Source organism: Cryptomeria japonica, chromosome 9, assembly GCF_030272615.1.
Source record: "Cryptomeria japonica chromosome 9, Sugi_1.0, whole genome shotgun sequence".
NCBI lineage: Eukaryota > Viridiplantae > Streptophyta > Pinopsida > Cupressales > Cupressaceae > Cryptomeria > Cryptomeria japonica.
Window position 1 is genome coordinate 598,597,311 of NC_081413.1, and position 26,092 is coordinate 598,623,402.

The window sequence follows — 26,092 nt, forward strand, 5'->3', positions numbered from 1 at the left end:
ATATCTCGATCAAGCTCTCTCAATGCCGAGATAACATCATCATCATCATCATCAAGATTATTCCTGGTCAAATCATATACATTATTTCCCAAACTAACCTCCAAAAGGATGGTAGGGGATCCCGGCTAATCATCCTCCTCATTAGGTGGAGCAGATGTCGTTCTGGCATGTAAATCCAGAATATTCTCTGGTAGTATCACTGTGTTGGAACATTGCTCGGTCCCTTTGTTTTGTTCTGGCATTTCAACTTCCTTGATTGATGAGACACTGAGAGGTGGTAAAGGAATGATAGGCTCTTTTGTTTCTTCTTCTTGACCTCCTCAATCTTCTTCCCTCTAGCCTTGACTTCTCCTGGTGTGTTCTTCCTTCTCTTGGGATCTTGACTTTCTTCATCCGCATGAATCCTGATATCACTGATAGCCCTCTAATCGTCTTCGGAAATGGATTCCTCATGTTTCATCTTTTCATAAGTGAAGGTGACACCCATATCAACTAACTTATTCATCTAAATGTCCACCCATGCTCGAGAGAAACTCAAGACCTCTCTCATCAATACAATCAAATCTATTTCTTCTGACTCTGACCAATTAGGCAATAGAATCGCCTTCTTCATTTCATTTTCATATTGTGGATGCGTATAATCCCTGACATCTAACACTTGGTCAGGAATGAAAAAAAATTCCATACTTCCTCATGAAATCTACTAACATTCTAGACCACATTCTTCTCTTTATTGCCTGCTCGTCGATCAGGTTGGCCCAATAATCTTCTATGTCTACCTTGTGGATGAACTTTTCTCCCCTGATCCTTCCAACTTTCTTATCTAGATCAAATCTTTCTCTTCTCTTATATGTTGCAAATCGATAGAATGCAAGTTCCTCACTTGTTGTGTTGGCTGCTAAGGCGAACTGGCAAACCTCCAATGTCTTCCCAACTGAAATAGGGAACATCATGCCTGTCTTGTGCTTTTCTTTCTGGATAGAATCAAGCTCCAAAAGTTGTCTCACCACTTCCAACAAGATCAAACTGTCATAAGGATACCTAGGAAGCCTGTAGGGTTCGGATTGAAATCCATGAATCCTAAGGTATGTGAAAGTGGGAAACTGTATATACCACGATCCATATTTCTCTATCAGCTCCATTGCCTCCTTCGACAACCTCATGTGGACTCCACCTTGCAGCATCCGTGTGATGTACATTGTGAATACATCATTCACTCTCTTATAATCTTCAATTCTATACATGTTCAGCTATGGATAGCATTCATAACTCCTGAATTGTCCTTGCCCATTCCCGACTTCACCTTTGCATATCAATCCTTTGTATGTAACAAACCGTGCAAGCGGGTACACCAAATAGGAAGTCATGGAGAATGATTTGGACCGCTCCACATTCCTTAGCTGAAAGTCCAAATTGTCACTTATGATTCTAGACCAATTTATCAATGTTCTTTTTAGACAATCTTGGATGAAATAGAACATCCATCCATCGTATATTGCACCTTGCAGCATTCCCATCACTCGGTTAAGCAAGAATACTAAATCACTATATTCCTCTTTGAAGTTTGTGCACATGAGTGTCTTGGGAGCCTTCGAATGATGTGTCCTAGGCTTGATCATCCACTCCTTGTTTACTACGGTCTTGCACGCATCCATCTTATATCGGTCTTCATATTCATCCTTAGTTATATCCTTCATGTTTGCCCCTCGCGGAATTCCAAACACCTCAACAATCACATCCTCGGCAAGGTAGGCAATGATGGCACACTTAGGAGCCTTGATCAATCAGGAGAGAGGATCATAACATCGTGCACACTCCAGGATAAACTCACTGCACTGTATGGATTGCGGAAATCCAACGGCCTGATAAATGCCACTCTTCATGATGTTCACATAAGCTGGGGAAGGAACCTGGCTTCCAATTCCGAACATACGCTATCGCATCAAGTTCATGTTCAAGAAATGCATGTTTGTGTCTGTGATCTTCTTCCATCTGGATAACATCTTGGATTGTGGATAAAATCCTGTCTCAAGTATCTTTCGTTGTTCTCTCCTTTCCTTGAGTCCGAACTTCAACATCGCATTTGTACGAAGCCAGAAGTTAGAACTTAGGAAAATATAATATTCTTGATAAAATTCCTGATTTCTTAATGATTTAGACTAATTTTGGTATGGAAATCAGGAAAATAATCCACACTCTCGATAGATTTCAACAATTGAATACAAAATGTGACAAGGTTAGTGTATAAAACCCTCGTGAAATTCATTTAAATCAATAGTTTTCAGACCAAAGACTGGAAACACCTCCTTATACTTAGAAATTATGTTCAAATTAGAGTGCAAAGGAGTATACTGGATCAACAATGACTAAGGAAAAGGTGTGAAAGGTTGTGTTTTCACACAAAACCAAGTTTGAAGACACCTCCCGAAGTCAACAATGGTTGCCAGCAAATCTGAAGACAACCTGCAACTTCACAAATTAATCTTTAAAACATGTTGCAATCACCCCAAATGTGTACAAACTTGATGAAAATCAATCTTAATGATCAAAGCAATCATATCCAGGAATGTAGGTATGGCTGGTAAAAGTAAAATTTTCTGAGGACAAGTCTGAAAATGGATTGCTTCAGACTTACAAGCACCTTGCAAAGTGTTTAAAATCCCTGGAAATGATCAAAAAAGACAAAGGAATGAGCTCCAAGCAAAATCGCCTAAGTGGGTAGGTGGCTGGAAATGAAGTTTCTGAAGACAGCCGCCAACCAATGAAATTTTCAGACCTGCAACAGTGATGAATAGCTCTGAAAATTGACTGAAAATCACTCCAATCTGCCCTTTAGACGAAATCGCGTAAGGCACAAATGGGCTGGGAACACAATGTAGGTCTCAAAAATCGATTTTCCAGCCAGCTATGGAGTCACACAAGTCTGAAAATGGATGTGCTTCAGGTCTGAGAACAAGATATCAGCAAGCTTGCAACAATGGTGGCATCACCCAAGGAAGAAAATAACCAAAAATGGAGGGTAAAACCTCTCAAACATGAAATCGCCCCCTTCCAAAAATCGCTAACTTCACCAAAACTCGCACAAGTCTGAAAATCGTGGCAAATACACTCCAATGGCAGCCAATAGAAAATCACTACGGGCTGGAAATGAGGAAAAAAAATAGCAACAAAATCAATCTTTAACCCAATGTGTCACTTGGACACTTCACCAAAAAATCGCCAGCTGGAGGAAAAATCGCCCTTTCAAGCATACACTTGGCAAATATAATAATAAAATAATGCTGGGATCTCTCCTTTTCAATTTGCTTTCACCATCAATTTTCACCACAAGCAATGTGGGATAAAAAAACTGTTCTTATACTTGCCTGGCAAAAATCGATTTGCATCTAGAAGGTTAAAATTATTAAATGCTTATTGCAAATCATTTATTAATTGTTTTTTATTTTTAAATAATCGTTGCTTTTCAAAAAAAACAATTAGATGAAGCCCATTTATTAAAATATTTCAAAATTAAAATTAAAATGGCCAATTGGGGAAAATCAATTTTTGTAGGGATTAAAAATCCCATTAAAATCATTAAAAAATCGTCAAAATTATCCCCTTAAGGGAAAATTGATCCCAAAATTCATCAATGTGCACAAAATTTGGGTCCAGGGGAAAATCAATCAAAGTCTGGAACGAAAATTCCAATTAAAACTTCATCATCTAACGCAAAAATGCCCCTGGGGGGAAATCGATCCTAGTCTAGACATTCATCTGGACACAAAATCATCAAAATCACTCTCAATGGAAAATCGCCTAGGGTCTAGAATGAATATCCACACAAAAATCCTCAAAATCTTGTCACAAAAGGCCTGGTGGAAAATCGATCTAGGTATGTGTTTATGTGTTTTTTTATTTTATGCACATGCGAACACAGAATAAAATACCAAGGTATCTTATCCTCTCTTGAACAAAGTTTCCCCAAACTGAAGATTTCGCCTAAGGATCATTCGAGAAGACTCCAAGGTTCTTATATGTAGGGTCTCTACGTGTGGATAAGCTCTTGTGGTATGATGTGATTATGCTGGAATCACAAGGGGACTTACATTCGACTGCCTGAGCATTTAATCTGTTGGAACTTGAATCCTATCTACTAGCTAGAAGATAAAGAAATGGCAAAAGCATGGGGTTTAAAGAAACTATTCTAGGACTTAGAATGCAAGGATATAGATGAACGACTAGGTTGAGTCCTATTGGGCTAGGTTTCACCATCAAACTGAACAATTCAACACCAGCTCAGTGCGATCTTCTAAGGGATGCTTCAAATATGTCCAAATCGTACACCATCAGACACTGATCACCATTCAAGTTAATGCATGAACAATAGACGCGTAACGACTCAAGATTAAGCTCATTCGATGCCAGTTGACCACGCAGGGCGCCCTTACAATCAGTAAGAAGCTAGTGGTTTGGACTAGGCGGATTCCATGCGAGTGCATTCAACAATTTTTCTCCATTCAATCTAATTATCTACCATCTAAAATTGAAGATTCAACAAAAAACCATGCATATTGCAAGAAAGAACACATTTCACCTTAACTTCAATGAAAATGGAGTTCATTTACAATTTAGGCAACAATTTCTTGCCGCCTCCTAATCTACTCTAATTGCTATTCTATTTGCTATTAATCATTAGCTATTCTAACCTCTATGAACTAACTATTAACCCTTACAAATGAAGAGCCAAAGCCTTATATAGGGAGCTCTTTACAATTTGATGGCTCTGATTGATTTAGAATGAATGGCTAGGATTACAAGATAGAAACCCTAATTAGGGTTTGTTACAACAAACTCCCCTAGCCAATGAGAAAATTACACTTCATGAGAATGGACCAATAGATGTCAGGGGTAGGTGCCTCGAAGTTTGTGCCATCATTGGTGAGTCAGGTACATTGAATCTGGACATGCTGAGGTGGAGTTGTCTAACTGGAGGAATAGTGACTGGGATGCCACCTTGTCTGACGTTTGCTCATATCTCTTTTGATACTCAATCTGGTGATGCTGAGAAGCTAACTTTGATTAACTCTTCTAAAACTATCTGCTTCTTCAACGTACCCTTGCACTGACTTTGGTTGATCTTCTTTTGTCCTCGATGTACTTGATGGATGACGTACCTCTCCTTGACCCTCCTGTGTTTGATGAGGCCTCTTCACGGTCAAGTCACTCCTTCTCTAGTAGCCCATCTTGCCTTGAAATGTTTACAAGATCCTTCTTCTTTGCCATCCTGTGATCTCTTAATGCGGTAGAACGAGGTCCTTGAGGATGGTTAGCTTCATTGCTTGCAATTGTTGCTCATTTGAAGTCTTTCAATCTAGTAGCACCTTGAGTCCTCTCTCACGCATTTGAAGTGTCCTTGATGAGAATGGAACTTGAATAGGTCCACCTTGTCCTGACCTGATCCTCCTCCATCTTGATTTTGTTAATCTACAAAACAAACAAAGGATGATTAAGTATACATGATATATTTGTTCTAACATGATATTTCTCACCTTAAATCATCAACAAGAAGGCATTAGAATGAAATCCACTCAAGATCCTCTCCAGGGACAAGCCCTATTGGGAATTTCACTCTGGACCCTCTGGAAGGGTCAGGAGCGAAATTGGACAAAGTTGCTCAATTAGACCTCATTTTCAACCTTACCTTACCAAAATCAAATCATTTGCCTCCACAATTGTTTAGGAATGGGTTTTGCTCAAGGACTTAGTCAAAACTTTAAATCTCCAAGGAATTTCGCTCTAGACCCTTTGGAAAGGTCAGGAGCGAAATTTGCATTTTAGCTCAATTTTCACAATTTCTTTGCCTCAAATCTCCTTTCAAGGCAAGAATACATCAATCTTACGCCATAGGGACAAAATCTAAACTTCAAACAAGGGGCAAAATAGTGTTTTAGGAAATTTCGCTTTGGACCTTGGCCAAGGACAGGACCTATGAGGAAATTCACTCTGGACCCTTTGGAAGGGTCTAGAGCGAAATTTGTGATTTAGGACAAATTCTTCACATCTTGTGACCACAACTTACTCAAATGCATGCCTAAGGATGCCTCTAAGTTCAATCCACCTCAATCAACGCTAGGATTGATACAAAATTGGGAGCAAAAGGAGTTTTTTAGGAATTTCGCTCTGGACCCTTTGGAAGGGTCAAGAGCGAAATTTGTATTTGCACTCAACCTTTCATCATTTCTTTGAACTTCATCCTAGGTAGGCCTTTGGGTCCTCCCCCCATACTATCAAGCCCATCTACCTTCAAAGTGATGTCCATTTCAATGTTTTTGGCAAGAAATTAAGCTATCCTAAGGATTTCGCTCTGTTTATGCAAATGCGAACACAGAATAAAATACCAAGGTATCTTATCCTCTCTTGAACAAAGTTTCCCCGAATGGTGAAGATTTCGCCTAAGGATCATTCGAGAAGACTCCAAGGTTCTTATATGTAGGGTCTCTACATGTGGATAAGCTCTTGTGGTATGATGTGATTATGCTGGAATCACAAGGGGACTTACATTTGACTGCCTGAGCATTTAATCTGTTGGAACTTGAATCCTTGATCCCTTTCTCTGCCATGCATGACCACCATTCAATGTCCCTAGTGAAGAAATAAGCATAGAAAAATTTCGCTCTGGACCCTTTGGAAGGGTCAGGAGCATAGAAAAATTTCGCTCTGGACCCTTTGGAAGGGTCAGGAGTGAAATTTACATTTATGCTCAAATTCCTTACCTTTTATCACTTCACTTCGCTTCACACAACAATTCTCTCTTCACTACGCCATAAGGACAAGGTTTACGAGGTAAATTAAGACCAAGAAGGGAGATATAAGGGAATTCGCTCTAGACCCTTTGGAAGGGTCAGGAGCGAAATTGAGGAATTAGCCTTAGATACCACCCATACAGTCAAAACTCTCCCTCATTCATGTTGCTCTCACCTCAATACATGCTAACAAACCACCTTAAAGAAGTTCCTGGCTCGAAAAAATTGGATTACAAGGGCATCTTAGCCATTTCTCCTAGGTACCTCTGGAAGAACAAGACCTATCCAAGAATTTCGCTCTGGACCCTTTGGAAGGGCCAGGAGCAAAATTTGTCTTTTAGGCTCAATTTCCTTATTTTAACTCATTCCAACTTGTTCACAAGGCAAAAATAGGTCATTATTCACTCAGTCAAGATGTAGGGGCAAGCTTTGAGGTCTAGACTGGGAGCAAAAGAGGCCTCAAAGGAAATTCACTCAAATTCCTCATCACTTCCTTGACTAAATGCCCTAGGAACTCAAAAGGCAAGACTACTAGCAAGATATAAGGACTTCCTCAAACTCAATCAAAACCTAACCTAGAAACAAGAGCAAGGCCTGACCTAGAGAAGGCTTCCAAAGAGACCCTGACCTGGACCACCTACTGACCCACCTCAACTCAAGCAGAGCCTGCTATCCTAATGAGCCCCCCTAGCGACTCTCCAATGCAAAGGCTAAAAGCCAAGATCAGACAACCAAGCAAACTAAACTAACCCTGGAAAGCAAAAAAAATAGGGGTCCTCATTTGCAATGGGGCGATGTCTGAATACGTCACAATAGTATGGAATCATCACAAACGTCATCCACAACCTTATCCATACTCCCGGTGGAAAAAAACGTAGTTAGGATAAAATCCAACACTTAGTCAAAATTAAAGCATCCTGGGGAAAATCGACCCTAGTATGTACTATGGATTCTCAATGGTGGAAAAACAGAGCAAGTTTGGATTCCAGGGGAAATCCATGTCCACTCTGGATTTTGAGTGGGGGAAAACCATGGGTAGTCAGGAATATGAGGGAAAAGCACCTCTAATGTGGAATTTTGACCTTTTAACCCTTAGAATATGGATTTTCATCCGGAATATGATGATTTTTTTCCACTCAAAATCATGGGAAACTTCAAAACTCAATAAAAATCAACTGGACTTGGGCAAATTTACCAAAAATTTGAGCAAAAAATAAGGAAATCTATTGGGATAAAGTGTGAAATCAACTTGAATAACTTCCTAGGAGCGAGAAAACAACTCCAAAAGGTCTTGACACACCTTAGCACTTTAAAATCACCGACATGGTTATTCAAAAACACATTAACACTCAAAAGGTCTACACTTAGATAGAATTAGGATCATTTAAAATCTCAACTTTACGTGCTTGATCCTATAACTTCAAAAAACCCTAAACGACAATAGGCATGATCAAAACTCCGAGACTCGGGCACGGGAAAGTCAAAATTGCCCACTATGTTGCCAAAACCCTAAACTAACCAACGCGAGAAGCAGGAAAAGAGGGGATCCCCGTTGGCAATGGGGCGATGTGTGAAAAGGTCACAACAAGTAGTTACTATGAATAGTTTGATGGGGGTGTTCTTAATGACAAGGATGTTATTCCTCTCATACCGCCTGGAGAAGTTTCAAGAAGCGAGAATAGGAAGAGCGATGAGTGGCGTAGCATAGCTGTGTATGGAGGCCAACTTCACCTTGATTACTTAGAAACAACAATTGGCATTCTTGGGCAAAATATCGAAGAAGGGGCTGAGTATCTTTAAAATCGAAGATCCTTTGTTCATGCAAATAATGGACATTTTGCTTGGGAAGGAATACTTGAAAGCCGAGTATCAATACCGCACCAATATAGATATCATGTCTATGTTTATGGCGTGGGGCCTGCAGCTGGGGGAGAAGGAAGATGTGTGTTGGGTCATGTAGGAGTGTGTGAGGGACGACTAGCCGTATGGAATGAATGCAATGGTGCAACCGAGCAAGGTTTTCATAGCCTGTAATGGTGATTGGCTCCAAGTTGAACGGTTTGATCTGTCGTTGCGGTCTTTCCCCCTGTGGAGTGCGTCAAGCGATAGGGATGAACATCGCGCAGAAGCCCAGATTGGCTGGATGCATTGAAGGATTACCTGCACAAGAGGGAGATGGGGCAGAATGCGGTTGGTGTAACAGCATAGAAGAAAGGCCAAAAACGCCTTAAATTCAGTCCAGAGGACTACTGGGTGAATGGCCCTCTCAAGTCAAAAAAGAACAAATGAAGAATAGTATATTGTGTAAGATTTTGTGCAAATTTTGAGTCAGCAGTGCATATACTCTGTAGTATTTTGTAAATCCTATAGATGAAGTAAATCGTTTGAGATGTATAGGGTAGAGCAGTAGGATATAGAAATGAATTGGTAAATTGTGTTTATGGGTTGGCAGTAGCAGCACAAACATTGTAGTGGTTTTTGGGGTGATAGTTGTTGCAGGTGTTTTGGTGTTTTTGTCCTAATGCTCTTGCAATGTAATTTTCATATTTCTATATTAATAATAAAATATATTAATTACTGATCAAAAAAATATTAACATATCTATGCATTTAGCGCCATGTATATTAGACATGAGTAGCAATATGATTTTCAAATTAAAAAAAATCAATCATGGCAAGGTGAGGAAGGGAATACAAGGAGGGGTTATGGCTATAGATTCCTCACTAGGCACACCACCTCATATGAGATGGCGGAAGGCCACATGAGGCCAAGAGGAATGGTATATCCGCTCTTGGGCCTAAGGTAGAGGATCACTTTGGGCACTCTATTGTAGTTTCTCCTCCAACACCTACATTGACCGATTGTTGGGACAGATTCAAGGGAGTATCAATCATAGGAGGGCGAATAAGGGTGGCGTGATGAGGGAGAACAGCTATAGGACACCTCACTAGGCACACTACCTCATATGAAATGGTGAAAGGCCACATGAGGCCAAGAGGGATGGTATATCCGCTCTTGGGCCTAGGGTAAAGGATCCCTTTGGGCACCCTATCACGTCTCGATATTTGAGCTCCGTTATAATTAAACCCAAATAATGAATTAGATGGGTTATATGACTAAGATAATTATGAATATATGAACTTTGACCCTAGTAATAATTGATCTTATGAATTGTATCTTCAATATTTGTCTAACATGATTGCAGAATCCCAACAAGGATCTCCCTTGCTTTGGGTAAATTTATATCTCTAAATATATTATGTTCCCCATTTTATTGAATTTGTGATTCTAGGGCAGAATCTAGGGTAATTCTCAAAGGGGGACATTTCGTAGTATTGTTTATTTACTTCAATTAGGATCCTTCAAAGGCATTTGAAGCCTTGACACGCAAACAATCTTTGAAAGGTAGGAGAAAGAGGCAAGGTATCTTCCATTTTGTGGTAAAGTTTCCAAAGTCCTTTTTCCAAATCAACAAACAAATATGAGGAAATGATGTTCATTTGTTATCGCAATAATTTGAACTTATATAGGCTAACTGATATCTTGACCAATAAGTACAATAAAGATATAATTGAAGATAAAAATTGTTTAAGATTGATCTAAAAAATAATAAATAACATTGAAATTCTCAATAGGATTGCAAGGTGAAAGGATGATCACGTGTGACCATTCATTTCTATCATGTGATTGAAGGGAATTTGCAAAGTTATGTATTATATATCTTTACATTCATGAAAATTGGGATGCTAGGATTAGCCAACTCTTCCTTTGTCTGTCTCTTTCCATCTCCAAAACTAACAAAAATGTAACTCGTTGGGTTTACATCCTATTCTACATGCACGTCTGATACTAATAAAACAGCAGAAAAGGTATGAATGGGATTTCAGGGTCATGGGCAGCAGGTTCAACGTAACATTAATGTATAGCAATATGATAGTACAGCTGATTTTGAGGTTGAAATGCCTCATGTTAAGGATGTTGTTAGATCGGATCAGCATCAAAGAAAAGGCTCAAGAGGTTCCACTCTATAATAGAAGGAAACCATAATAGCAAAAAGTATCCAAATTGAACAAGAAACCAGGATTTCTCAATTGTTTTTCTGCCATATGATTATAATGGTCATTTATTTGGAGAAAGTGGATCTCACTCTCTCTCTAACCTTAATTGACCCTAATTTGGAAATTCTTAATAAAGTTCCATGAACTTTAGAGTATTTGTTTCTAAAGAACACTATACTGAGAAGCACACAACAAATACTGAGAGGGGGAAAGGAGGGGGGGGATGAATCAGTATTTGAGCCTTTTAGTAAAACAAATTTTCAGAATTAAACCAAATGAAACATAAGAAACAACCAACAAACATGAACACGGAGATTTCTCGTGGAAAACCATTTTGGGTAAAAACCACAGCAACCAAGAATTCCATTCACTTCAAAAATGGGCTACAACCCAGATTGCATAAGTGAGCTACAACTCACTGCAAACATCCACTTTCCAAGAGCACCAACTCTTCATGGCGGAAGCACCAACCTCTGTAACAGCACCAACTCAAATGCAAACCTCAGAAAAATATAGAACTCACAGCTCCTTCAAAAATACGTTACTCAAAAACACTTGCTCTTGAGTTCGAACTTTAAAACAATCACACACAGCCAGGCTTCTCTTATGTATTTATTAGCAACCAGTCCAAAGTAAAACGGAGATATGAATTGATACAGCAGCAGCAAGAACAGTAGCTTATCTTCATTCCACCTTCACCACCAAGAATAGAAGTTCACGCCAAGAGGTCAAGACAAGATAGTCAACACAAAAGCAAAGGATTGTAATCCTTTCACGTGTCTCAACTCCACTAAAACCAACAGCAGAAGAACCAACTTGCCAGAATGTCTGATAGCCGAATGTCAAATTCAGAAGTGAAATCGGCCCAATATCAAGAAGCACACTGCTCCTCAGAAAAAGTTAGCATCTATTATTATTGCTTCTGCTCCTATGCTTGTGCCCTTAGAAGCTGAAAATAGCTCGAATACAATAGAGTTCACACATTCTTCAGACTTCAATCAGATGAAAGGTAAGTCGACTTGGTATCTCTTTTTTCTTCTTCCTGAAGACTTTAATTTTCTCCAGCCACAGTTACCACGAAGCCACACAACTTCCTCAAAGGAATCCAAATATTAATTGCCCAAATTTATATATGTCCAACAATTCTTTATTTGACCAGTACAAAGAATAAAAATGGCAGTCACAACGTTATTCTGTATTTCCAGAAATACTTCAGCAGCTGGCAATATATATCATCGCACACCCTTATTAAAGCAGCCCATCCAAAAAAAAATATCGCACAAAAGTTTCATCAAATTTTTAATCTCCCAAAAACGACAGCTCCAAGTCGTATCTCCTGATGTTTTTTTATAAAAAAACGGATAATAAATATGTCCAGTAATTATATCCATCATTCAAAAACACCACATGCCTCAATACAAGACCCGATCAAAAGAAAATTTCTTCTTCAAATGATTTACATACAAAAAAAATTATGAATAGAATTGATTCTTAAAAATCTCCAATAACTTCACACAACGTCAACTTGAAATGTCTTCCATAAATGTTGAGAGCATGACTTGTTCCAAAAGTATGCACTCCAAAAAAAAATGCTTCATTAATGACTACTGGGTGACTCCACAAGCTCCACGATATTTTCCCTTTTTTAAAAAAACAGCATTGGCTGCGATAGATGGAAGAGAAAGAAGATCCACGTAGAAAGGCGTTACCAAGAAAGACTTCAATTCAACATTAAATAAAATAGCCCATGAAAAATAAAGCTTCATTAATTCCTTCCAAGAATATCGACTCTTCAAAAGCTTACATAGCACATAATAAACATGATGTGGCAGAAAATCTGATGCAACTGCTGACAAGATGACAAGCAAGCTCACACCCTGCTTAAACAGACACTCAAACAGCTCCAGCAGGAACACAGGCAGCTCCAGCAAGCAACCAAGTAGCTGAACCAAGCAAGTAAGCACCTCAAGCACATCAAGCAGCTCAAGCACCCAAGAAGGCAAGCAGCTCAAATAAACTTCAAAATAAACTGACATCAATGAAAAAATTCCAACATATACATCAGTCATCTTCCAATTTTTCTTAAGTTGTGTTTTGCTCAAACATATATAATTTTTTTTAAAGTCTCTCATGTACTACCCTCACCTCTCCTTGACTGCCTCCCTATGAAACCCCCACCTACAGAAAACGAAGAAGGCAATATTTCAAAAGGCATTTCAAGTGGAAGTCTTAACAAGCAAAATAGGAAAGTATATGATCCCCTAAACTTTTATGATGATTTGATTGTTTTGATATAGTGTGTTTTACTTTTAGTCCAATCTATATGATGAAGGAAAGGGGAAACAAAAATGAGAAGAAACCATGCAAGTAGATTATGATTGCCTTCTCAAGAATAACACCCCAGTTATTGTTGAATTACCACTATAAAGGAGGCCTATTGGGTGTAAAAGGCTATACAAAACAAAATAAGAGGCAGATAAATCCTTAGATATGCACTACAGTATTTCTACGAGCCATGTTCTTCCAATGGGCTAATTAATAATTTGTCATGTCCCCTTTTTGAATTAGAGCCATGGAGAAGGCCTCTAGTCTATCTGCATTTCTCATAGGCAAAAAGATAATGCAAGGGAAATGACTAATAATATTATTTTGCCAAGGCACCAAAAGCTGACAAAAGGCTTCAATGACACCATCACATCTACAGCTGAAACATTAAGTTGCTTGAATCGTAGAAATAATCTAGAACTTAAAGAATGGAACCTTGCAAAGCATGAGGAAGATTTGCAGCTCAAAGAATACAACGCCTAAAGGGAACCCAAGGAATCTATTTGTGGAAGCATGCACACAAATGAGTGTGCAAAAAAAGAAAACCAAAACAATAGGATCGACTTGCTTACAAACAAACAAGCACCAACTAGTGCAAGAATGGAATAGATACAACTAACTCAATGTACATAATTTTTAAGTTTGATCTCAGCATGATTCATAATATTAGTCCCATCCTCACACTAGTAGCATATCTAATGATGCACTAGCCACTTTAGGCTATTAAGGTCAATAGACATAGCACGTGTATCGCTCAAGATACTTGAAAGATCAGCAAAATTAGTATTAATGGACATCAAGGAATCTATATGGTCATCTAGAATCCTTTTTATTGCAATTGCCTTTTGAGTAAGCTAGTGTGGATGTTTATTCATATAGACAAAAAGTTTGTAGTTAACCTCAAATTACTCCTTAGCTAAAACCAAATGGTTGTGAAGTGCGATGAACCCTTGCTGGTTCAACTCTCCAACCTGCTGTAATTTGTAGATCTTCTTTGTAATTTTTAATTATTAAGATGGTCTTTCAGAAATAGATAGAAGTTGCAGAAGAGGGTTTCTTTAATTTGCAACACACATTGAATAATACAAGAATTATATCAACTGAAACAATGAATTGGAGAATTTAGAAGCATACCCGTAGGTCCTTAGCCAATTTATTGAAAAGAAACTAAGTTGCAGGGTTTGCCCCTGGGAAGCCCTGGTACGGGTCCGGGTTCGACCGGGTCCGTGGTACGGGTCCGGTTCGACCTGGGTTCGACCAGGGTTCGTAAAACCCAGGGTGGGTTCGACCCGGGTCGAACCCAGTCGAACCCGGGGTCGAACCCGGGCGGACCCAGTCAAACCCGCGTGGCTGGGCGGCCCAATAAGTTAAAAAACAAACCAAATTTTATTTTTTTTTCAATTCCGCCTTTAAAAAAGCGAAAATTATAACCTTAAAAACACTTCTAAAACATCTTATTGATACATTTTACCTCATTTGTGTTGCAAACAAATTTTTTATGAGAGCAGGTTGAAGAGAGGTTGAACAAAATTTGGCTTCCAAGATCAAAGAGGAGGAGTTGAAGACTGATTTTAGAAGCTTCAACAAGTGTTGCAGCATCATTTCCATACATTTTCAAGCTTCCATTGGCAGCAAGAGGTAGGTTTTTAAACATTTTTTTCCAACTATTTTTGTTTCACAAATTGTCAAACATGAAACTTGAATTTTTTTTCATTATTTAGTTTTTGTTTTTGAATATGTTTATTTTATTTCTTGCCATAGGAACTAGAATGGCATCTACATCTTCCTCCATTGGCAATGAACAAGTAATTGCAAAACAAAGAAATGATCCAAATTCTCCCTTATGGAAATATGTGGACATTATAAAACAACTTCCGGGAGGTGGGGGATTCCGTTGGAAATGCCATGGATGTGATATTGAACGTAATAGTTCATATTATCGAGTGGTAGGCCATTTGTGTGGAATAAAAGGAAGAGGCATCAAAAAATGCCCTGGCAAAAATGGTAAACCTATACCAGATGAGATAGTGATGAAATATATTAGGGAGCATGAGGTGGCAGAAGAGAGGGAAGCCCGTAGATTGAACCAAACCGCATCAAAGAAAACAAGGGGAATGCAAGGCCCTTCTAATCCCAGTATTGTAGTAGAAGACCACCCCTTCTTTGCCACAAATGAACCTCAAAGTGAACCACCCTTGACACGTAAAAGAACAAAAGGGCCTTTAGAAACCGCATTCCAAAATGAGAGTAGAGACAATGCTGATCAAGATATAGTAAGGTGCATTTATGCAAATGGTTTGTCATTCAATGTTGTTCGCTCCCCATATTGGAAGCAAATGATAAAAAGTGTTAATGAGGCACCAAGAGGGTATAAGGGCCCCGGTTATGAGAAGGTACGTGGAACATTATTGGAGAAAGAGGTGAAGAGGGTTGAAGATGCATTGAAACCCATAAGGGATTCGTGGGTTGAGACAGGTGTAACAATTGTTTCAGATGGGTGGAAAGATGCTAAAAACCGTCCCTTGATCAATGTCATAGCGGTGTCCCCTAAAGGGGCAATGTTTTTGAGAGCTGTGGATTGTGAGGGCCAAATAAAAGATGGCGAATTTATTGCAAAAATTCTCATCTCTGCCATTGAGTCTGTGGGACCCCGCAATGTTGTCCAAGTCATAACGGACAATGCAAAAAATTGTAGAGCTGCTGGTTTGTTGGTTGAGCAACGCTATGATCACATCTTTTGGACACCTTGTGCGGTACATTCACTCAATCTTATGCTACAAAGGATTGGGCAAAAAATAAAATGGATCAGAGATGTGTATGCAGAGGCTGAGGACATCCAGATGTTCATCACAAACCACCACATGTCTCAAGGGATTTTTAGAACCTATTCGAATTTGGAGCTATTGAAGGTAAGTGAAATAGTAATTTAATTTTACATTTTCTGATTTTTTTGAATTTTCAATGTTAATAATATCATTGTGTAAGCTATATTGTGTATTCTTCTTTAAAGTTTGGCTTTATTTTTTAATAATTTGGCATTAATTTGTGTTATAGGTTGCTGAGACCCGTTTTGCATCAAACACAATCGTCTTAAGACGACTTGTGAAAGTTAGAGTGGCACTATGCAATATGGTGATCAGCACCAATTGGACTGTATGGAAGCAAAGTAGCACTGAGAGGGCAGGAAAAATTAGGGATAGAAAATTGGATGAGAAATGGTGGGATCTTGTTACATATCTCCTAAGTATCACTGAGCCCATCATGAGCATGATTCGCTATACAGACATGGATAGGCCTCGCATAGGCGAGATTTATGATGGCATTGATTCAATGCTTGAAAAAATAAAGTTCACTATAAATGAAAAAGAGAATGATCCTCAGGAGAAATTCTTCAAAGAACTGGAATTAATTATTGTAGAGAGGTGGAATAAGATGACCACTCCTTTGCACCTTCTTGCCTATGCCTTGACACCTAAGTACTATAGCAATCAGTTTCTTGATAAACCAGGAAGGATTCCACCATGGAGAGATCTAGAAGTATCTGATGGGTATAAGGCAGCATTTCTTAGACTATATCCCGATGATGATTTGCGAGATGTTGTTACAAATGAGTTCATAGAATTCGCAAATGGGAATGGTCTAAGTGTTGATGCACTTCGTCATAGATCCAAGAAAGATGCTCATAGCTGGTGGTACTTCCATGGCACATGCTTCCAACACCTACAACCCCTCGCTATAAAAGTTTTATCACAAGTAAGTTTAATTAATTAAAATTTTTAATTTACAAGTTTTAGTTTATTTATAGTTTACTTTGTCTTCATAGGTTGCTAGTAATTTTATTTTTATTAATGTATAACTTTAATTGTTTACTTTGTCTTCATAGGTTGCTAGTTCATCTGCTTCAGAAAGAAATTGGAGCACATACTCTTTCATCCACTCAGTAAAGCGCAATAGGCTGCTATCAAAAAGAGCGGAGAATTTAGTATATGTGCATTCCAACCTACGTCTTCTTTCACACAAACAACATGACTACACACAAGGGGAAACAAAGATGTGGGATATAGAGCCAGAGCATACTGATTTGGATGCTCCTGCTTCTCAGCTTCTTGCATTGACACTTGATGACTCGGAAATTGAGCCAACTTATAGTGCAAGTGCAAGTGGCATTGGCTCATGTAATGTCAATGTCAATGAGGATGAGGAGGAGGAGGAGGAGGAGGAGGAGGATGAAGAATTAGATGATCCATTTGATGATTAAACTTTAAGTTTATATTGTTGAAAGTTGAAACAATGATACTTGAATATTTTGTCATTTTGATATTAAACTTGATGTATATGATGCTATTATCAATTATGGTATGATCATGATGCTATGATTACAAGTTTATGTTTGTTTTGTTGTTCATATGATGCTATGTGACATGCATATTTTAATTCATGCTTATAGGCTTTGATATATATATATAATATATATATATATATATATATATATAAAATTTACATGTTTTTGTACTAACGAACCCAAACCCCTTTTCAAAATTTTGCCGTACCGGCGTACCGGGTTCTTCGAACCCGAACCGGAACCCGAACTCGAACCGGCAACTTAGAAAAGAAAGAATAAATCAGCAACTTACAAAGTTCTGATTTTTATTCTGGAACAATTCAGATCTGCTCTTATTTAAATACTAAGACACCCAAACAGTGAAAGATGGTGCCAATAAATGAGCAAGCTGTGTGTTTGGGAAAAGAAGCCTCCAAACCAATGAAGAATCAACAACAAAACAGCAAATAGGAAAACCCTACAACAAATCTGCCTTGTAAGAAGCCAAATCTGCCCCAGTTCAATTCAATTTGACTTCTGAATGAAGCCAACCAAGCTGCACCAATTCGATTGATCTTTCACAATCTCAAAGCTACTGAATTCTGAAAAATGCACGCTCTCCAAAACTAGTCCAAACCCTAGCCGCCATAGCCAAGTGCTCAAAAGAAAATGTCAAATGCTCAATATCAAGAATGAGGTTTAATTTCCATCTTGGCTGCCTAAATACCCAAAAGGTGCGATTTTTGGCAATTAGGGATTTAAAAATAATAACTTGCTTTTAGGGTTCCCAACTTAACCCTCAAAGCCACGCCTAGCTTAGGAGATAATAAATCTTCACTTAAATAAATTTAAGTGATGCACTTTATGATTTTATATTAATATTTCATTAAAATATTAATTGCCTGTGGAACCACTAAAAAATTCATCTCTCTCTCATTATTGCTTGGAAACTGAATCTGTCAGAAGCTAGGGTCACAGTTCGCCATGCCAATGAAAATAGGACCATGTCTATTTTTAGCAATTTTTCCCTAAAAAATAGGAAATCCTCAAAGTGTCAGAAACTAATGAAACGAAGACCAGAACTGAACTCAACACTGAACTAGAACAAATAGACAAACCACTCCTCAAGATACTGCATTACTGACCCCTTTATCCATACTCTGTTAGCCTACAAGGGTCCAAAAATAAGCTAACTCCTCAATCCCAAGTCCTTGACTAGGATGGGGACATTACATGAAGATTATTATCTAGTTTTTTCAAATTGAAGCTCATCTCACTTAAAATGTGAATAACACGGGATCTTTCCTTGAGGATGGGATTAGCATTCTTAAAATTTCATTCAACTCAATCAAAATTAAGTTTTGTTTGTCGGAATCAGCATCCTCTCTTCTCAAGTCACGTTGACTTGCATGTAAACATTTGACAAGAACATTTGTAGGCTACTCTGCTTTCCTCCTCCTTTTTGTCTCATGGCAATCGCTTTTTGCATCAAGAGCATTTTGTAGCAAAGAGGGACCAACAACATTTGACTAGGAAAGTGACATAAAGCCGCACCATGGTTTGAAGAACCCCTCAAGACCAAGCAATTGCCAACACCATCATCTAACAAGACAATAGAAAGAAAAGCCGTAATTGATACTTCTATAGATGGTGTGCTTCTCACTTCTCTAGAGTGAGCACAAGGGAAGGCAAAAGTGCAATCCATGCATGGCATCAATCCATCACAAGAAGAGACTAACAAAGAGAATAGAACAGCTAGGAGGGCACACACGAGAATGGTATAAGGTGTTCCCAACAGAACGGTAAGCACCCATCCCACACGCTAGTAAGAAGAATAGACAAGATAAGGCCAAATGAAGATAGTCCATGCCAGACAAAGGCACAAATCTATTTCTAAAAAGTGCAATAGGAAGAAGGAATAAAAGAAAAACATTGTGGACGAGAGAAAAGAATGAGGACTGAAACATAACAGGTCAAACCTACCAAATGCAGATCACTACATAGAGAAAAGAGCATCCACACAAAACATAGAACTCAAACCTAGAAAAAAACGTGAAACTACCAAACAACATGGAGCAGCAAATGAAACCTCTCAAAGACAAGAAAAGACAAGGCCATCAAAGAAAGCAAGAAAGAAAAATCAAATACAGAAAAGGACCAAAATCCAATATGCTATTTTTGTCTCCTATGAACTAGAATAGATATCTTAGATACATCTATCTAAAACTACAAAGAAATATCATTTTCAAGCTAATTTATTTACTCAAGTTACTTTATTTTACTTTAGAACTATATTATTTACTACATACATACATGGACAAATAAATTTTAGTTTTTAGTTAAGAATTATTTTATCTTATCCACCTTGTTTACTTTATTTTTATTTAAAGAGTTATTTTAATTTTGAATGCAACTTTTAATTTTACCTTTAATTTTAGTTTTTAGTTATCTTATCCACCTTGTTTACTTTATTTTTATTTGAAGAGTTATTTTAATTTTGAATGTAACTTTTAATTTTACCTTTTTAAAAGCTGCCATTCATTATTTCAGTAATTCAATTGTTTTGTTTTTAGTTTGAAAAATGTAGTAAATATTATATACTTTATGTTATTTTTTAATAGTTTCATTTTTAGGCTTAATATATTTTTTATCTTTATATTTAAAATAAATAACTTTCTACTTAATAAAAAGTTAACTAATTTATAATATACATATATTTTTTATTGTTGACAAAGTAAAATAAAAATATATATTTTTTTTTACATTTTTTTATATATTTAGTTTCTATAATTAATTATGTCGGTTATATTTATAATTTTGTAATTTTAGTTTTTTTTAGTATATGTTGATTGTGTTTTGGGTTTTTATGTACCTCATCATCACATAGACTCCATGCCATGCTGCCATTATAGAATGTCTCTCAACATAACCAATGGAAGCGAAACAAAAGACAAAAGTGACCAACCAATCTATTTGCTTTATTCCCTTGACTTCTTTAAGGAAAATGGGGCAATCTTCAAATCACCCAATAAGGAACTTAGCCTCCTCCAAAAGGTCTCACAGTCATCAATTTAGAACATTACCTTTTTCCACATCTTTGGCTTTAACTAGGATCTTCAAGTCCCTTTCAACAAAAAAAAATTATAAATCAAGTTTACAATCCAAAATCAACCCTTTAGCCTCGATAACGTTATTGGAATTAAAGCCAATCTTCGAAGTACCAAAAGCCACTAAATTGCCCATATGATCTCTTAAGATTACCCCTACTCCTATAACCCCAAAATTGTGTTTTGAGGCCCCACCATAGTTTAGAATAATCCAATCAAAGCAATAAGGACACTAGGCTCCAAAACCATTCACTTCTCTTGCCTTTAAAGCTCTCGCATAAGGCCATCTTGATCTCTGGCCAATTTATGAGGATGAATAGCTTAGAAAGTTGGATGTGTTATATTCCTTGTTCTTGGCCTGATTATAAAAGGTAACACTTCAAGTGCAAGTTAAAGCAATTTCTTTCTAAACATGGTCCCAGCATTTGAGTTTATCATTAAATATTCTATTATTTATTTCAAGCCAAAAATTCAATATAAATATCCTGGGTGCAAGGTGTCACAAATCTTGAAGGATCTCAAGGAAGACAAGATAGTGCCACAAATCAAAATACTCCTTAAAACTCTATCCAAATATCAACTCTAAATAAAACAATCCCTTAAGCAAAGTCACAATGCAACAGGTAATAGGAGGTGGTTGACCTCTTCAACCTAGAAGAAACAAGTGTGCACTTGCTAGGACCATGGAGCCACTTCCATTTAAGATGCTCCTTCGTGAGAATCTTAACATGACAAAGCAACCAAGGAAAGACCTTGAATATGCGCAAAGTTGTAGAGGACTAGATCCTCAACCATGGAAAAGAATCGAGGAAAAGAATAATTTGTCATACCCAATCTTAACTACATAAGTTTTATTTCCCACTTGGTTCCACCCCAATGTATTCTCCTTTAGATTCCAACTAGGCTTGAATTTCTAAAGTAGGGCATGCAAGGAAGTATCCTTATCAACACCAACCATGGACAAAGGGGCTTTCCATGTTCTAGAAAATCCAAGTCTCCTTCTCAACCCAATAGTCTTCAACTTTGGAGAAAATCAATAAGATAAGCTTGAATAACTTAGCAAGCCTAAATTTCAGAAAGTGAATGTCCCAACAATCACCAATCATCCTGAAAATCAGTATTTCTCCCTTCGTAAATATTCCAAAAACCATGTCTAGAAATAAGGCCTTTTGCCATCTTCAGACTTTCCTGGATAACCAATTCTCTAGGGAAATTATTGTGGGATAAGATGCAACACAAGTCAAAACCAGATAAATACCTGTCTTAGAGAATATTAGACCAAGTGGATGGCTTGTTTGTTACATATACCTAAACAATTTTGCCACTAATACCTTATTAGAGAGAGAGAGAGAGAGAGAGAGCTCTTGGGTGTAACGGTAAACATTTACGGCCATGTCTTGAGCAGCTTAACATAGATTCATTTAAACTTGACACAAAGGAACACAAAATTAAAGTACCCATGAAATTGTACAAGGGAATCTTCATCTCTAATCATGGGGAACGTGACTATTCAATCTTAGAAAAAAAGTTTAAAGGAATCTTGATGATTAAAATTTAAAGTCTTCCACGATAAGGTTCCAGGAAATGACATGTAAACCAGATATTTGAAACCACCTACATTTTTGCTCAGCCTACATGATCCATCATCAAGATGAGAAAAGTATGATGAATAAGGCAGGGTAAATGTAAGCAATGAAAACTCTTATCCATTCTTATAATATCAAGGAACTCAATTTATTAAAAAATGATCCAAAAAAAGAGGAGCTTAAGTAGCTAGACTATTGAGGTCATGGCATTCAAGCTCCCTGGAGTGTTAAGGGTAAAGCAAGTTTTGAAGGGACCCAAAACCCTATACAAAACGCTGCCCTAAGGATACACGCAGCCAACCAACAACAAAAACTCAAAAAAAACACAGACCTAAACACGAACAGACCAGAAAAAACAAAGAAAGAACAATTAGAGCTCTAACAAAGATTCTTCAGAGCCTCTGCAACCTCAGCTTCAAGCTGATCCAGATTCTGAGACAGTTTCTGCATATCCTGCAAGTCGACTTTAGCCTGCTCCATAAATTTTATAAGGTTCCCCCAAGTACAAGCACAAGAACACTTATCATTCATCACCTGCTTACCCTTATCAGCATTCTCAAGATCAATAAAAGTAGAGAAAAGGGTTGTGGTAATGGTTGAGGATGATCAAGGATGATGTGAGACATTTTCAAAAAGTCTTCTATCAAACAAAGTTGCAAACTTCAAAATGGCATGGAAAATCAAGTTTGGCAAATTTTTTCTTTTGTACGAGTGGCAAATGCATGTTCACTCCTACAAATTTGTAAAACACCACCGCAAATAGTCATTCATGCATTTGAATTCATCAAGTGACAACCAACTCTTATTGGCACAACCGACGAACTCATTCTAATGCAAACATCAAATGGAATTCAAAGCATTTTTGGCAATTGGTTGTCCGTTGTCCAATTTCCACATATGGGAATCTCAAGAAAGTTGATTTTATTGCTTCACCAACAAGTGAAGTGGGTTGAGCAATCATCCATGGTGATATTAATCCATCTCTTGATGGGAATATAGTGGTTGTAGTTCATTATCCTACAATGGTAGCAGTCACCTCACTACAGTTGTTGCAGTCTTTTAACAAGTGCCCAAGGCAGCGTGCAAGTGTTTGGAATCTTGCAAAGCATAGTAGGGTTTTGTAATAGCCCAAGAGGCAAAACAAACACTTAGTTGTCCAGTTTCCCTGTACGGGACACTCAAGGAAGTTCATTTTATTGCTTCACCACGAGTGGAGTGGGGTAGGCAATCATCTATGGTGGTAGTAGTCCATCTCTTGACGGGAATATAGAGGTTGTGGTCCATTTTCCTATGAGGAACGTTGGTTGCAATTGATCTAGCTACAGTTGTTGCAGTCTTTTAACATATGCCAAGGCAGCGTACAGGTGTTTGGAAGCTTGAAAAGTGAAGTAGGCTTCTATAATAGCCCAACATGCAAAATAAACACTTGTAATTATTGTTTTGGGGTGGCCTGAGGAGTGTTGTTCACGTGTACCGAAGTCTCTTCCCATTTGAGGGTTTCTCTAGCTATAATCTATCAATTGGTTGTGTTTACAATCGTTCATTACATACATGTGTGAAGATCTCTATGTTTCCTTAATTTGCACGGTACTGTATATGTGTGACATCTATGGTTAAGTGGTCTAAAGTGCTTGTTAAGGTGTTTAGAAGAGTTCTTTGCATTGAACATCCGTTTCCTCATAGCAAAGTAAGGAATATACTCCGAGTTTCCGGAGCAATAAAGCACCGAGAACTGCCTCTTATGTGCCTACTTTCAAAGCCTAAAGTGATAAGAAGCAGAGGAAGAAACAAACCTGATGGGTGTCTTCGTCAATTTTAAAAACCTTTGTAGGACTGCTATCAACCCAGTCTCGCTTCTCCTCAAGGGTTAGGCTCTCCATCAAATTCTCATTGATATGAATATCAGGCTCGTACATGAAAGTGACCGTTGCAGCCGGCGACCATTTGGCATGGTCCTTGCCGATACCCTTCCTGGCTATGGCACGAAGCTTCAACTCCTGACCGCGTCGAAGTTTAACTATGATTATGCCCCTGCCCAGAAATTAGCAGTTAGCCACACTTCTCCTGGAACCATTACAGAGCAGAATTACAGTAGAAAAGACTAACCCCCCAAAAAAAGTCTATCCCATACCCTGAAATAAAATAAAAATAAAAACCCAGAACGCTCTGCTTACCTCTGTTCGGTCAGACCGTAGTCGCCGGAAGCACGGTCAACAGGAGCGACATCATCATCAGAGGACGTGAGGTCTAAGCTGGTGACATCGAGGGTCTGGTCACCCTCGCATTTGGCGTGGAGGGTGAATTCAATAGAGCAGTTCTCGCACCGCGCGTCGCCATCGCACCGGTCGCAGTCGCGCGAGAAGCTCATCTCCATTGCGCGCTTGGAGGTGAGCGGGATGAGGCCCAGCCTGTGCGCGATGAATTCGTCATTGAGCACTGACGAATTGTTCTCGATTTCCACCAGGTCTATGGCGATAGTCGGCACCTCTGCAATCATCACTCGCCGCAGGGCATTCGCGATGCTCACGTCTGTGTTCCGCAGCTCGAATTTCAAGTAATCATCTTTTACCTCTCGTATTTTCACAGTCGGGAAGCGCTGATACGACATCTCCATCTTCGCTGCCTCCTCTGTGCTTAGCTCAATATTCCCAACGCTCTGTGTATATTTATGTTTGTAATTGCCACTCGTTAGTGTTGAAGTGGGCTTTTTATTTGGTGTTGTAGGTGTCAGTTTTCAAGAGAACATACAATTTTATTTTTTAAAGGATCATCTTTTTGGGTCTTAGTTTATATGAAATTAAATATCAATGTTTAGGAAATTATTAGTCTTCCTTTGGAAGGGATATCATGTTTTTATCTTCTTGTTACTTATATTTACATGTGAAAAAAAACTAGACCCTGTGAATCATTTGTTTTGGGCTCAAATCAAGTGGTAGTTTGTTGGGTGTTTGATCATTAATAGATTAGTCTTGATCTTGGTTGACTGTCATCTATAACTTTCAAGTGAGCTTCTTCATCAAATTTAAAGGGTACTTTTCTTTTGTAACTTGTTTTTGAAGTGTTTAGGTTTCTTTATAAATGATCTCTAAGCTAATTTTGTAAGTGGAAACCCTACAAAAACACATAGTTAAGGGGGAGTCTATGTTAGTCAATCCCCTTGTGGGATTTCAAGCTTAAAAGAACCAACATGTTGATAGTAAATAGGTTTGTTGGAGTTCAAATTCACGATACTCAAAATTTGTAAATTTTGCCCATGTCCTTCTCCTTTGAGCTCTTTGGCTTTATTTGCCCATCACATATAATCGATCTAAGGAAAAATTATATGAATCTTCATTTATCAATTTAGGCAAAATGTTATCTTCTATTGTCCCCCATGTGCCTATCATGTGTTGGAAGTTGCAAGGATCCTAAAAAATTCTACTTGTGGGGTGTTTTATCTTCACATTTCTAAAGATTGTGTTATTGTGGGAGTTTCAAAGTTTCCCTTTCTCGTATATCTTTTCTCCCAATTACATCATTTCCTTTATTATTGTCTAGGTATTGGACTTTCTCATCCTAGCATACCTTTCATCAATTCCTCGCCTTTTCCTTTTCCTTTGTCATAGTTTCAAACTTTATCTTACTACCATACTTTTCCTCCAAACCTATCTCCTAAATCATTTGCACTAAATTATCGCTAGATGCTAGAGTTTCGGTCATCCCTTTACTTGGGTACCTTTTCCTTTGCATCTCTAATCCCTAACTTTTGACATTTTCTTTTGTATATGTTTTTGAAAATGGAGATGTGAGAATACTCCTAATGTGATATTGGGTATGAAGTACACTTAATTCTCAATCCTCAACAATCGTATGTGTCATGAGGTACCTTCGATCCCCAAAACTCTAACAAATGGAACAAGTTAATTTGTCA

At 38.0% G+C, this 26,092-nt stretch overlaps 2 protein-coding genes across 2 annotated transcripts in view; one reads left to right on the top strand and one right to left on the bottom strand.

Annotated features, from left to right (window-relative positions):
* The window catches only part of LOC131074498 (DNA-directed RNA polymerases II, IV and V subunit 3), a 38,780-nt gene extending 13,906 nt beyond the window's left edge, over nt 1-24,874 (bottom strand). The window contains exons 1-2 of the mRNA XM_058011128.2: nt 24,357-24,874; nt 23,976-24,213 (exon numbers count right to left, since the gene is read on the bottom strand). Of these exons, the coding sequence (XP_057867111.1) occupies nt 23,976-24,213; nt 24,357-24,796 (678 nt within the window). The 5' untranslated portion in view covers nt 24,797-24,874. The remainder of the gene's footprint in view (nt 1-23,975; nt 24,214-24,356) is intronic.
* Nucleotides 14,656-16,386, top strand: LOC131026990 (uncharacterized). Its single transcript, XM_057956992.2, has 2 exons — nt 14,656-14,806; nt 14,930-16,386. Exon 2 carries the CDS (start codon nt 14,938-14,940, stop codon nt 16,096-16,098), a length of 1,161 nt encoding a protein of 386 aa, XP_057812975.2. The 5' UTR covers nt 14,656-14,806; nt 14,930-14,937; the 3' UTR covers nt 16,099-16,386.
* Nucleotides 24,875-26,092: the final 1,218 nt, after the last annotated feature.